Raw genomic sequence first — 14435 nt, forward strand, 5'->3', positions numbered from 1 at the left:
GTTGGCAGTGCTCCGCAATGAGGAAATTTGGACTGGATGATGATGAGTGCAACCAGCGACACACACACACACACACACACAGACACACAGACACAGACTAAAAAACACAAAACTTTCTTTTACCCATAGCTCACACTGGAAAACAAGATGTTATAGTCCTGCTTCTGTCGTTAGGAGAGCATGGAAGTGCTGAACTGCACACATGTACAGACATTCAGTACACACAGCGTGTCAGCCATCATGAGCCGCGTCGAGCGAGAAGACCTTGAACACCCTTACTGTGCTGACGGCTTGTTCAGCAGAGCGAGCAGAGTGGCTGTCTGCTTTTCGCTGCTCATTACTGAACAGTAACACTGACAGTGGATGAGACCGAGAGGCTGCGTACAGCTACGCGCACACGTATGTATATACTGTACAGCACAGATTAGACTCCGGGAGCAGATTGTCATATATGCGCATCCTTCTCCGCGTGAAGTCGTGGGAACATGGACGGGCCTCTATTCGCATTAAGACAGGAAGCTGTGTGACACAAGCCGAGTCCCACTGGCGCTCTCCTTTAGTCGACCGGAAAAACCCGCACACTCATCATTACGGTAGCGGCACCGAGGCCAGCGGCTTTGAAACAACTGAGCCATTTAATGGTCTCTTCTGGGCATCTGAGAAGCCCATTCTGCACCGTGCAGAGAGGCAATCATCTGACTGATCAGCCACGGGAAACTGTGGGCTGTGACAGAGAGAGGAATCAGTATTCATGGCCGAGAAACAGCAAACCCCAAGCATGCGATCATTAGGAGGAACATGAGAGGACTCTAGCTTATAACGTGAGAGAGAGAGCGAGAGAGAAAGAGAGAGCGAGAGAGAGAGAGAGAGAAAGAGAGAGAGAGAGAGATAGAGAGAGAGAGAGAGAGAGAGAGAGAGAAAGAGGATGATCTGTGCTCTACCTCATGCAATCTTTGTGTACTCTGCATGTTTCTCTATTAGTGTCACCTTATCAAGTCTTGGTAATTAAAAAGTCAATTCCTGATTCAGTGTGTACCCTTTTTAAGGAGCTTTGGAAATACCAGCAGCTGTTCCCAAACATCAGCAGCCTCAGATATCCGTGCTGTCTCATGGTGCTGAAATCTTGACAGGTTTGGACACCTTCATAAACAAGCTATAAGTGGCCCGAGGCGCGCGCACGTCTGCCAAAACAAGAATGCAGACAGCTGGCAAGGTGTTGCGACATCTCAGCCGTCTCCGCTGGCCAGGCCAAAAGGCAGAGCTGGTGATTTCTAAAGGGCGTGATGCCTCATTTGAATAATTCTATAGTGCGACAGTAACGCAAAGTTCTGTCTGTTTAAAATCCACCCTCGCATACTACAAATTCCAGACATCAATCTGTGATTTCCCGAGAGGCCTTTTGTGATTGTTTAGTAATCTACTTTTTATTGTGCCCCTGTAATCTCAATCTGCTTCATCTACTCCAACTTTATTTGGTGACAGGGAGGCATTAAAAGAGTGCAGGTGTTTAAATCTAGGCAGCCAATAAGATTTCAGAAAATGAGTTTGTCACGTCAGCCACGGCCCTCGCTCACAACATGTCTTTCAGCTGCACGACATTATGATCCATTGTTGAGAATTTATACATATATATACACAATAAAGCACAATAAAGATATTTCGATGGATAGATAGATATATAGAGATGTATCTGTCTCTTTTGAAACTGAATTAGAAAAGCTCACCGATAGCGATGAGGTTCTGGCTGACAGGAGCAGAATTATTAGAAATGAAAAACGTTCCTGCACCTATTAGATTACCCAGATGAGACAGCCCCCCTGTCAAAAGCTTGGTTTTTGGCAATAAAATATGTTGCATCAAGGTTACAGCATAAGCGTGAAACTGTGGTTGACATATTGATTACCTCTGCCTCTTGTAAACAGAATTTCTCTCTGTATTCTTGCTGGAAAAAAAAGGTTGTTGAGAGCGTCGCAAAGTAGACTTTTGCTTCACACATTAATCCTAAAAAGGAAGCTTCTTTCATAAGCTGCACTCCAGTCCAGTGATTCCCAACCATCAAATCAAATCAAATGAACACAATTGGAACATGACGAGTGGTGTTGATGAAGGGTTCTTCAAGCGCTGCTCTGGCCTACGCAAAAAGCAGTACACCAATTTGTCCTAAAACTCATGCTGCAGTACTAATGCAATATAAGAGAGGGTCCACGGGATGTGAAACCTACACTATATACATCAACTGACAACAAACACTCAAGCTACCAACCCTGGCGCCAATACACGGGCTATCTCTGTGTTTGACAGCCCGAGAATGATTGATGGCCTCAACTTCTTCTCCCTGAACGGGCAAAGACAGCATTAGGTAACAATGAAATCCTCAGGTAGCCAGGATATTCTTCCTGCCAAATGACATTGATACGCAGTAAAGCGTCCAGAGAATACACAGTACGGTGGGTGATGAGGAAGTACGTGCACGCTGTCTCACCTTGTATCCTGGGCCAAGCTGGTGGATGGCAAAGATCTGAGCTGGGTTGAGAGCTTCACTAAAAACGTAAATGGCTCCCAGCTGACCGCAAAACACCCTGTTGGCATCTGCCGTCTCTGATGAGCCCAAGAAACACTTGTCGTAGCTCTGAAAAAGGGCACAACACGAGAAAACATTAGCTATCATATCAAACATTTGTGATTCTCAGAGCTGTCTTGCAAAGAGAGTTTGGAAGTACAGGAGCGGACACTGTTTACACTAAACACGAGAACTTCTAGATCGTGTGCTTGTCAGTGTCAGGACACATTAACACCTTTGAGAGGAAAAGATTAATTCAAGTTTGTTGATCATCACATTTTTAATAAGTCGTCTCAAGAGTTATTAATTATTCATTTTTAATCTCTGGTCATAAATATGTGGTATTCCGCAGTGAATGGTGAAAAGGCGGATGAACTTTTGATAGCTGCTCGCTTCTAATCGCTCTGTTCACCTTTGCCATCACCTGCTATAACTTTCTGTCCACTCGCCTTTCATCTACTCCATCCCTCCGTCAGCCTTTATCACAATGAAATCTTTACGCTTCTGCTTCTTTTGAAGTGATGAAATATGTTGTATCTTCAGCCTTCTGGACAAAACAAACCCTGATAGCATCAACACATTTCCAGACCTGTTCTTTCACTCGTGTACTGTATGTTATGTTTCTTGCCTTCGGGTGAGCTGTGTGAACTATCAAGACATTTTAGCCCCAAAGGCCAAGGGATTACTTTCAGAGGATAACACCGGCTCTTGGTAATTGCAGCAATGTCAAAAGCGATCAGGGAAGGAAGTGTAATACAGGCACTGCAGCCACTGGAGAGGTCGGGCTACCTGTCCTCTGCTCAATGGAGAAGTTGGAAGTTGGAGTTTGGGCGAGCTCTGCCCCAGCTGACGAGCGCAGAGGGCAAACCTCAAACCTTTGCCAATATCACGACAGGAGGGAAGTGTAGCGCCAGACCAACACCGGGATTTTTTTGGAGCAAAACTTTTGAAAGCAACTTCTGATTTATAGATTTTATTTTGTTGCAGAAAATCAAATTTGAACCAGAAGCAGTTGAATAAGAAACTCAATATTCATAACTGACTGCACCGCCGTCTCCTTCGTCCTCAAGAGGGCATTTTCCTGAAATGTTAATGTAGTTATTCTCCGTAAAGATCAGTGCATATAACAACACAATGCCTCTGTAATGAGCCAGTATCTTACATCATTGGTGTTGACGTGCCAGGCCATATCACCATAGGAGACCAGCTGACCGTTGACATAGCAGCGGATCTCGGAGTTCCTCCAGCGGTTGTAGATGTGGACGATGCTGATCATGTACCACTGGAAAATACAAAAACAGACTCAGAGAGAAACAAGATCACAAATCAAAACCAAAAACAACAAACTAAAATGCAACATTGCAGCAAATTAAAGAATGAGTACTTTGTTTTATATTTGAACAATACAAGTGGGAGATTCTCTGCAGAACTATTGTGTTCATTGACGTGTTCTGATGTTTTTGATGTAAACAGTTTTAATTGTTTTTCCTTTTTATTATGTTTTTAAATGTCTTAATGCATTTCTTTTCCTTATGTATCTCAAAGGTATTGACTTGCCTTACATTGTGTGTACTGTTTATTGTTTTTGTAAATTATTTTGTACATTGCACTTTTCATTGATTCATTATATTGACTAAACTACTAAAATGTGTTGTTTCACCTTTCCACCTATCTAATGCAATGATTCATTTGAGACATTTTAGTACAACTGTTTGTTTGTATCAAGATGTCAGGCGTGGGTAAACCTCATGTCTTTGCAATATTGAGAATGCATCCTCTATAAGAGGGTTAACCAGCATGAAAGATTACAATGCGTTAACGTGATACATTCGCCATTAATAGAGTGCATGTGTGTACGTGTACACATGTGTGCGTGTCTAGAAAGCATCTTCCCCGGTGACAATACACACAGAGTCCCCGGAGACTGAAATGGGGAGAAAAACTGCAGTGGGGGAGGAGGAGAAGCTAGAATTTTTTTGCTGGTGTATGCATCATTTAGAAGTGGACAATACCCCATGTGGATGCAAGCACACACACACACATTAACACATGCACACGGTGGACAAAATGCTGTGAGACATGGTCACTTATAAATTGATCAAATGGAACCACTGGGAACTTTGTTAGGCAGTGCAGAGATTCTACTGGGTCAGCAAATACTGCAGAAGGCCATCTCATCAAGTGAACGTGTGTTTATGTGTGCATGCAAGTGCGTGTGTGTGTGTAGAACAGTAGCAGAATGCTGACAATGCAGTAGTGGGGCTTAATTGACAGGCCTTATGTACACTCATCAACACTCCTAGTGAGTGCAAGGATGGAAGGAGAGAGCAGCGACACACTCCGGGTGCTCTCTCATCTAACAAGTGGCACAGGGTTACCAAAGTCTGCACTGACTAGAGATGCTTCAGTTGAGTGATGTGGCCGGTGTGTGCATTCTTACCTTGCGGGGTTGGAAATCGTATTTCACACAGTGCTGAAAGCCTTTTCCTTTTGACTTCAACGACGTGACGATGAGACAGTTCCCCACAAAGTGAGCGGAGTAGCCTATTCCTTTACTGGTGCGGAAGCTGCGGAGGAATCAGACAGAGTTACACTAATGTCAGTTTGTTATCAATTCAAGATCTGTGTTTGAAAAAAATACCTATTTATGTTAAAAAATAAATTAAAACTAATTATGGTACTCCTTAATAAATGGTGCAACATTTGAGCTTCTGTGTGACTAAATCACATTCATCACTAAGTTTCATTTGTTTTGAGTCAAAATGAATGACTCCAGTTTTTTATTTTGGATTTATAAAAGTACAGCAAACATTTGTCAAATGAATTACATTTCGACCATGTCTGGTTTAACTTGTCAGACCAGCTGTATTGTAAATAATTGTTTTTGTTTCCACTGCAACTGCAAATGGTAAAATTGTACCGACAGAAATCCTCTCAACCAAGACGCAAGCAAGGCAATCGCACTGTTTAAGCCAATACCAGTCATAAAAAGTATTTTCTTTGCAGCAGCACGAGGGGGTCCCAGTTCACAGGCTTGTGGAAAAACACTCCTAAACCCCTTCCCCTCCATTTCCCCCAAATAGTGTTTCTCTTCCCGCACTGCTAACCTCCACGTAAAAACTCCGGTCTCGCGGCTAAGCTTCTTCACGAAAACAACAACACATGTATCGCTTCTAAAATAGGCACAGAAGGATCACACACAGAGCAGAGCCAGAGAGCAGATATAAATCCCTCTCAAGTGAATCCCTGGTGCATGTTAGAAGAGAACATGGTGCGTTATCGCGGCCTTCATGCTGCTGCTTCTGCGGCCACTATGAGACAGGCGGCTGGAGTAGCAGCTGCATCAGGAGGAGGATGATAAGACCAGGGCAAGAGGAGAGAGGGGGGGGGCACCCTCCACACTTACCATGACAACTTGACAAACTGTTACTGAGGCAATAGGATTACGCAACGATGCTTCTCATGATCAGAGCTCATCCCTGCGATGGTATGGAATAAACAGATGCCTGTCTTCCTTCCTATAGACGGGAAGCTCCCCAATTCTTCAGCAAAAACGTTCTGCTCATAACGAATTCATGTTTGACTGTGAGGGGGAGAGAGGTGGCGGGAGGACACCGCCGGTTAGCGTCACAGAGCGAAGAGGTGGAGCCGCAGAGTAAAGAAGTTCAATTAAATGAAAGGTCAAAGCTAATGAAGCTTCATAGTGGCTAATGGCTTGCACTTACAACACCAACGTCGAGGCCAGCGAGGTCCGGAGCTGCCCGACGAGCGGAGGCGTCCGCCCAGCAGCACCCTCGTAATGGAGTGCCTTGACATTTAACGTTATGTTCTAATTCATTATCTGTTTATCTATTAACTTCCATTCTGTGTCATTCAGTCTAATGAGTTGAATGTTCATCATGTGCCAGTTAAGGAACTCTTTTCATGTTGACAGTGACTGGATTTATTGTTCAGAAAGTTGCAGAAAAATGTTAAATACGAGATTTGTTCAGAAATGTTTAATCTTGTAGAAGGTGTCAGCCATGTGACCAGTTCTGTGTCTGAGGCCAACAGAACTTTGGTTGATGGTGTGAAACCAGTTGAGAACATTAACACTCCCGAAAATGAAAAACCTTTGAATTTTGGAAGCGCTGAAACAATTGGTGAATTAAAAAAATGTATTGATGAAGTCATTTACCTCACATATAATATATATAAATGCCACACATTATCTGAATAAAGCTTCTTAGATGTGTGGATTTAAAATATGTTCATTTGAAACACATTTTTTGATCATGGCCACCCTCTTAAACATCCAAGAATCCATCAGCAAGCTAAACTTTGGTTACCTGTGCATAAGTATTAAATCACCTACCCGGTCCAGTGTTGACAGCTTATGAGGGAGATTATTGAGCAAGAGTCTGCAGCTTTCTCACACTGTGATTAAGTACAGTGCACTCACCCTAAACCTGTCTTTCATGTTGACTTCACTTAGTTTCTTCTTACTTTAACCAGAATGCCTTTTGACTTCTACTGTACTTAATTCAGCTGTGTGCTTTTCCTTGCCTGGATCGATAGTGATGGCAGAAGCAAGAGAGGCAGTTTGTACGGTCAACAAGGGGTAAACTTCTTACTTAACAAGTACAATTTCTTAAAGCTGTGCTGCATTGAGTACTGTCGGTAGAAAAACTGGTACTTCTGTTTTTCTTTTTCAATATTTTCTGTGCTGAAAATGGAGAGTCTACAAAGAAGCCCTTCATCTGGGATCCTGAGGGACTGACACAAAGACCTGATGTTTAACATTGATGTTTTAATTCCTCTGTAACTGCGCTGGCAAAAATATCAACATATGTCATGGGGGTCAACACAACAGGCAAAGAAATGAAATATGTATGGCCAATAGAAATATTCGGACGGTGCTAAAGTGGTAAAGAGTGGATTTCTTAAGATGGTTTCAGTTCCCATTACAAGGGTTTTATGTTCATTACATAATAGTTCAGGTGAACGGCGTCCTACTTACCAGTAGAGGTACGGCTTGTCTTTATCCACATTGATGTTGTTGAGTGGATCCTGTCTGAACCAGGTGTTGATAGTGAACCCGTTCTGGTAAGGCCATTTGGCAATTGGCGGCAATGCTATGGCCTGGGGGAGGAGCATAAACACTTCAGTTCAGCTCTTGCCAATGTTTATAGCAATCAATAAACCACTCAGTTAGTCATTACTTCACATTTCACCGTTCAACTCCTTGCCCTGGTGAAGCAAAGTGCCAATTAAGATTTTCTGACTGACTGCAACAAAGGATGCCATGAAGGGCTCTTTAGCAATTTGGGTGCATAAAAGAATCAATTTGACATATTTTTGATAATGACGCTCAGGTGTCTGTGTTTGTATATCAGTCTCACCGCTGCACTGCGTCCTGGGAAGTTGAAGAAGGTATCAGGACCATGTCTCTGAGGCATCTGGTTCAACACCGACAAGAGCTTGATAGCATGTCTTGGCTGGAAGAGAGGAGAGGAGAGGAGAGGAGAGAGTGTACATATTATGTGCCATCTGAGGAAACTATCACAGGGAGATTCTGTGTGACATCACATCTCTACCACAACCCCACTGGATCAATAACTCTTCAATCACGTCCGCCCTCTCTGGACAACATCTCATCAATACCATGGCAACCCTTAATCGATCTGTCTCCAGAGACGGAGGCTGCTGGGAGCGGAGGAATCGGAAAAGACTGGGAAATAGGAGCGAGGTGGATGGGAGGGGGGAAGGAGGGGGGTTAGTAGACAGAGGAGGTACAGAGAGAGAGCTGAAGGGATGGATGATGGGCTTGCTATGGACCACTGATCAGTGACCAGGGGTTGTTGATTGTGGTTGTCCTGGAGTCTGAGCAGAGGGGAGATTGACGAGAAGGGACCGAGGGTGTTATTGAAGTGGACACCAGCAGCTGCCGAGGCATCGCACAGCCAGGACACTAACCCAACAAGAGAGCGGATTTACAGAACCGTCCCAAATGTCCACAGTTTGGTTTAAAAACATCACCTAAACCCTGTGACTGGCCAATCAGCAAACTACGGGGAGCAGTTGGGATGACAACAGCAAGTAGCACTGTTAGTGGAATTTGTACTCAGCGCTCCTGGCGGTCAACTCCTGAATTAATCTCATCAAGAGGTAGTTAAAGTAAACCTGACAGTGTAGGTTTAAAAAGTAAAATCAGCACCTGCAAGGCCTATTTCTCTCCATTTGTGAGGAATAATTTAGGCAAAAATTCTACAATTAACAGTGTAAAGTTGGGTATTTCCAGGATGAAAGCTTGAAGCAGGTGTAAGAGTGGTTCATGAGGTTTAAGTGAGGGAGAAAACGTATGAATTAAAAGCCTGACAGAGGGGAAGAAGAGAGAAAATGAGCCCTTGAGCAAAGCATTTACTGCTGTGGAGCTGCTTGGATGTTAGTAATAGAAGATGGTGGTTATATAGAGTGAATAATGGGCAGGATGTTGCTTAAGAAATGAGAAGCTTCCCAAAGGGACTCACCTGGAGAAAAACAATACTGAATTCATGGTTTCACCTTCACCGCTGATTAGCCTGCTAGTTTTTTTTTTATCTTGGTTCGATCACTCAAACAAAAACAGCACACTCAAACCTCTGTTGCATTAATAACATTGATTACAAGAAGGGAAAGAAAAGTTAAACGTGAGCTAAATTGCCCTTGTCTTGACATACACTCCCAAATGAATCCAGACATACACGGATAGATACACACCCGTCCTCTATTATTCTTGTCTATTAGCACAACCATCCCATTAAGTGACACCCAGACTAATGACATACAAACAAGCTCATACTGTACAATTAATCTAGTATGAAATAAATGTAGCTTCCCAGACGATTAATTGTGGAATACTGGCTTATCAGAAAAAGTGAAATGTGCTTTTTGCAGCAAATAGACAATATGAAATCCTGAATCTCTTTTGATTTTAAAAACAATTAAAAACATTAAACACATACACAGATATATGTATACAATAATCATTGATTTGGGCATTTTTTCTGAATTAATCTGCATTGAAATGTTGCTTTTACTTTGACTACAAAATATGGCAATGGGGTAAGGTCACTTATATAAATACATAAAATATAATGATGACTTTTTTCCACTATTTTACAATGTTTATCTTCAATGTTACTGTATAATAACAACAACAACAATAAACTGATAAGCACACACAACCTAAAAGTCTTTTAAATGTCCACCAACTTACCCAGATGCCGTTGTCTCCCCTCAGCATACTGAAGAGCAGCTTCAGCTCCTTCACTGTGATGCTGTAGCTGGCCATGACTCCCAGCATGTCCACCAGGAGGTCTGAGGACACACAGACAGAGAGGCAGAGAGTGAGCGCAGGAGAGCAGAAACAACCAGAATATCTGTGTGTGTGTGTGTGTGTGTGTGTGTGTTCTTTTGAGTGAGTCAGCCCTCGTCCGTCACTTCTCTGATAAAATAAGGTGAGGTCATTAATGCCTGCAGTCAAAATGCAATCTCGTGTTCAAAGTACTCAGAGCCCCTCCGCTGTAAACAAAATACAAGCAACCTCGAATCTGGAGCAGAGTTGCTGTTCACAGCAGTACTAAATACCTTGAATGTGTACATCACAATGTCAATTCTTGTTGCGTTTTTTCTACATTGATTTTAATACTTCAGGTAATATAAGGCCAAACACACTTGACAGTTAAGTACCCCCAGCTACTGTAGGTAAACAAAGCTAAAACCAACAAGTTTAGTATGAGCCCTACGTATCTACATAGGTAGCAGATACTCATCATTGAGTCCGCCATGTTGCACCGCCATGTTTCTACAGTAGCCCAGAACGGACAAACCAAACACCGTCTCCAGAGAGGGCCTTTGCGTTTTTACGTTACCTGAAGGCCACCGTAGGTTCTAAATATAAAGGTACACTAGCAAGTGATTAGCTTAGCTTAGGAATAGGACTGGAAGCCAGGGAAAATGTAAAATAAAAATAAAAAATTGGCTTACCAGTGACTCCCCCCCCCCCCCCCCCCTGCTTCTAGTCTTAATGGGAAGCTAAGCTAATCTGCTGCTGGCTTTAGCTTCATATTCCTCAATTAAGAATTGTATCACTCTTCTCATCTAACTCTTGCCAAGAAAGCAAATAAGTCTATTTAACAACCGACAATGACTCGATGTCATAAAATTGACAAAAACTAGTTTTCAAAAGTCAAAAGTTTTTCCCCTAATCCTCATAATTAAAAAGTACATTGTGTTAAAAAGACATTTGTTTAGTCAAAATGACCTGACTGCCTCATTGACTTTCACTTTACACAGCCACAACAGATCAGTGTGATATGGCTACACAGCGCGGTCCTCTCACAGCGAGGCAATCTGCTTACAGAGGCTCTTCTTTCCCATTAGGCCTGCTGGATATGAATAGAGTCCTCCCACAGTATTTCATTAGCCAGAGCCCAGCGACAGGGAATAAAGCACAAGGCTAGCTCACTGAGGTGCTTGGTGTGAGAGGAAAAACGCAATGCACAATGTCCTAGATTCAAAACCCCTAAGCTCCGTTTTTGGTACGATCAATCCAATGTAGGGCATTTTAAATAGCTTTTAAAAAGTGTTAGAATCACGGTTCAGAAGGGGAGTCTGCGAGAATTGGCATTAAATCGACTTAAGCGGCATGTGCTCTGGTGTGGTGAGCAGTAATAAGTCATAGAAGGTATAAAGCACATTATCCTGCAGCGGTTGGTAGGACAAAGAGGACACCATGGAGGAGGGAAGGAGAGGACACGCACTCCAAGGAATCATTAAAGGGAAGTCGAGGTCAATATGATCATGTAAAAAGACGGCCGTGTACGTGCTGTTTTGCAATATAGCCTTCCGTACGAATCGCAGCACATGCGGAGATATACTGGGGTCATAACTCTGCTTCTGCAGCACCAGCGGCTTTTTATGGATGTCTGACTGCAGGGCAAACAAACACTCACACATTCAATAGTTCTGTTATGAAGGAAAAGAGTGAAAAGAAAGCTTCAAATATTGACTATGGACTTTGGAGAAAAAAAAAGTAACCGTGAACGTTTTTCTTATCCACAAGGATAAATGGTCAAAAGTAAATAAAGCAAACGCTTCTTCCACTAGTTTGCACAAAGTTCAACAATAATACAATGTAGAAGAATTACTTAATAATAATTACTTCTCCACCAGAAACAGCTTTAATCTTCAGCTTCTGTCTCAAGACACGTGATGATTTCAACACCGTTGTAGTAAAACTGTGTTTGAAGTTTTACTTCAGATTTAATAATTTGTTAAAATACAGCACAAAATGATATTTTAAGAATAATGAATTAACATTTTACTGAAACTTAAGATATATCAAAATCAGAAAAGCTGTCTCCCAACGTGTGTGCGTTTGTCTTGCAGCCGGGTAGTAATGCAGGTCATCATCATTTCATATATTATTCAGGGAAATTGTACTACGATATTAAGATGATATTGTCTTATTCTTTGACCTTTTATCCAAATTAATGAAAAGGAAAGTGGAAATAATTTCACGTGTGGCTGTGTTCACATCTGCATTTCAACATATGACCCCTCCGTATCTTTTTCTGCCATTGTGCGTTCACTGTCTTTACCTAAATGCTCACAAATGGACGGCTGGCTCACCTGCTATCATGTCGTCCACAGTGCTCATCTTGAGCAGCACCTGCTGTATGAGGCCGACCTCGGTGCTGGTCTGCAGGTTGCGCACGCTCTTGCGGAGGATGGCGGTGAACATGCTCCAGATCTCGGCCTGGCACGTCACCTCGCAGTGGGACAGCAACTCCACCATGCAGCCGATGCTCTCCGCCTCCTGGATGATGAAGTTCATCTCCAGGTCAAACTCGCCGCCCACCAGCTGGAGGAGGGTAAAGGGAGAGGGGGAAGGAGGAGGAGGAGGATGGAGAAGACAGGAAGGGGAGGAGGGGAAATGGTTTGGGAGGCAGGAAAAGGGCCAGTGTTGGGATGGAGGGAAGGAAAAACAAGGGGTGGTGAAGAAAGTGGGAGGAGAGAGAGAAAGAAATGATTTAGTGAAGCATTTAACCTTTTGTCTGTAGCAGAGGTAAGCCCGGCATCTGATGGATGCTGATTACGGGTTAGGGAAGCATTCTTCTGCCGGGGGGGGGGCACATACAGCAACAAATAAATGTCCTTCATCTGACCATACGCACATGTACACACAGCACATCTCCTCTGCTCTCTCTTTAATGTGAGGAGCACAGCACTCTCCTCTGCGAACTGCAATCACTCTCAAAATACAGCAGGCATAAAATTGGCCCCCCCTTCTACCGCCTCAGATCCACACCATGCGGGCAAACACGGACACTGACTAACACACATTTCGGCTTGTGTCCTCTCAGACAGCATTAGTCAGAGGACATCATCATTTTGGAAAATCGAGTGCAAATGTCCCGTCTCTTAATGGCTGAAATTACTTGTGAAATTACAGCCGTCATATCGCTAAGCCTCACAAAACGTACACACACACACACACACACACACACACACACACACACTTGCACGACGTGAACACAAAGCGTAATACCCACGCAGCTCATCCTCAGCACACCACGCGACCCAGGAAGTGGTCACCATGGCAACCACCGAGCCAAGCGACCAAACATTAAGGTTATTAAATCTGACGGAAGAGTAAACACGCAACAGGTTATGAGCAGACGAAGAGATTACGAGCAGAAACAAAAGACATTAGTCGGACTGTGACACAGGCAGTGAGGATGAGAGTGATGGATAACTCAAGTACAGCCAGTATGTTTCACAAGGAGACGAAGGAGAGAGCGGTCTCCTGATATCTGAAGGGAACGAGAGGACGAGTGGTGTCGGTGCTGCCAGTGATATATGAAAACTGAAGCTTCACTGTTTTCAACAAAGGGTTAATTCTTCATAATTAATTCCGCGTGTGACTAAACAACAAAATAAAGTCCAACTAGAGCTGGGAGTTCATTGAATGTTGTCTTTTCACTCTCAGTTGACCCGCATCTTGAGGAGATGAGGAGATGCTTTTGTTGACAACTGGGCAAAACTCCGTCCGCTGACAGTGATCGTTGGACGGTGGTTGAAAGCTTAGTAAGCTTAGTAAACGTTGTGAACATGAGTTTATGGTCTCAGTCGCTAGTTTCAAGTCTTCTTCAATACAGCGTGATGTTCATTTTGTGAAATATGGTTCAATTTAGAGTAAAGTAGACCATAAAGCAGGGTGTGCTTTAGGGCGGGGCTTCAGCGTGTTTTCAGTTCATGAAAGTTAATTGTTATTCAGCATTCGGCTGTATTTAGCTCCGCCCTCTCATGTCACCTTTGCAAAAAAAAAAAAACAAGATGGCTACCGACAAAATACCTAATTCTAGGCATCAACACCGTAGCCCACAAACCAATGGGTGACGTCTCTGTGACTACGTCGTATTCATATATACAGTCTATGGTTTTATGTGACTTAGATCTGACATTTCTGTAAAAGTTTGAGCTGTATTAGGATGGAAACGTGTCTTGCTTTAAAGAAACTGACCCCTAACCCGGATGCTTGTTGGAGCACCTTGCAAGAGAACAAAGAAAATTCAAGAGCAAATGCTGGTGTCTTTGATAGTGTCATATACAATAGTATTGACATAAAATTGAACCTTATGGCTGCAGCAATCATTAGCAAACACCGGCATTTATCACATGCTGGCCTATCGACAGACTCGGCCTCAGCCCCAGTGAGACTTAAAGTTTAATGGTTAAAGCCTCGTGGGTCGGCGTTAAGTTTACCTCGTGTCACCCTGTGATTGATCAGGTGTTAGACTTGTATTAAAAGTGTACAATCTCCATATTCTTCTACCAGCTCCTCATCCCT

At 43.1% G+C, this 14435-nt stretch overlaps 1 protein-coding gene across 1 annotated transcript in view; it reads right to left on the reverse strand.

Moving 5' to 3' along the window:
- Positions 1–14435, reverse strand: part of nbeaa (neurobeachin a) — an 82622-nt gene that overhangs the window by 44657 nt on the left and 23530 nt on the right. Inside the window, exons 2-8 of the mRNA XM_031872573.1 lie at positions 12215–12446; positions 9798–9898; positions 7942–8037; positions 7560–7681; positions 5001–5127; positions 3723–3842; positions 2483–2629 (exon numbers count right to left, since the gene is read on the reverse strand). Of these exons, the coding sequence (XP_031728433.1) occupies positions 2483–2629; positions 3723–3842; positions 5001–5127; positions 7560–7681; positions 7942–8037; positions 9798–9898; positions 12215–12446 (945 nt within the window). The remainder of the gene's footprint in view (positions 1–2482; positions 2630–3722; positions 3843–5000; positions 5128–7559; positions 7682–7941; positions 8038–9797; positions 9899–12214; positions 12447–14435) is intronic.

Source organism: Anarrhichthys ocellatus, unplaced genomic scaffold (assembly GCF_004355925.1).
Source record: "Anarrhichthys ocellatus isolate YVR2014 unplaced genomic scaffold, GSC_Weel_1.0 scaffold65, whole genome shotgun sequence".
Lineage (NCBI taxonomy): Eukaryota > Metazoa > Chordata > Actinopteri > Perciformes > Anarhichadidae > Anarrhichthys > Anarrhichthys ocellatus.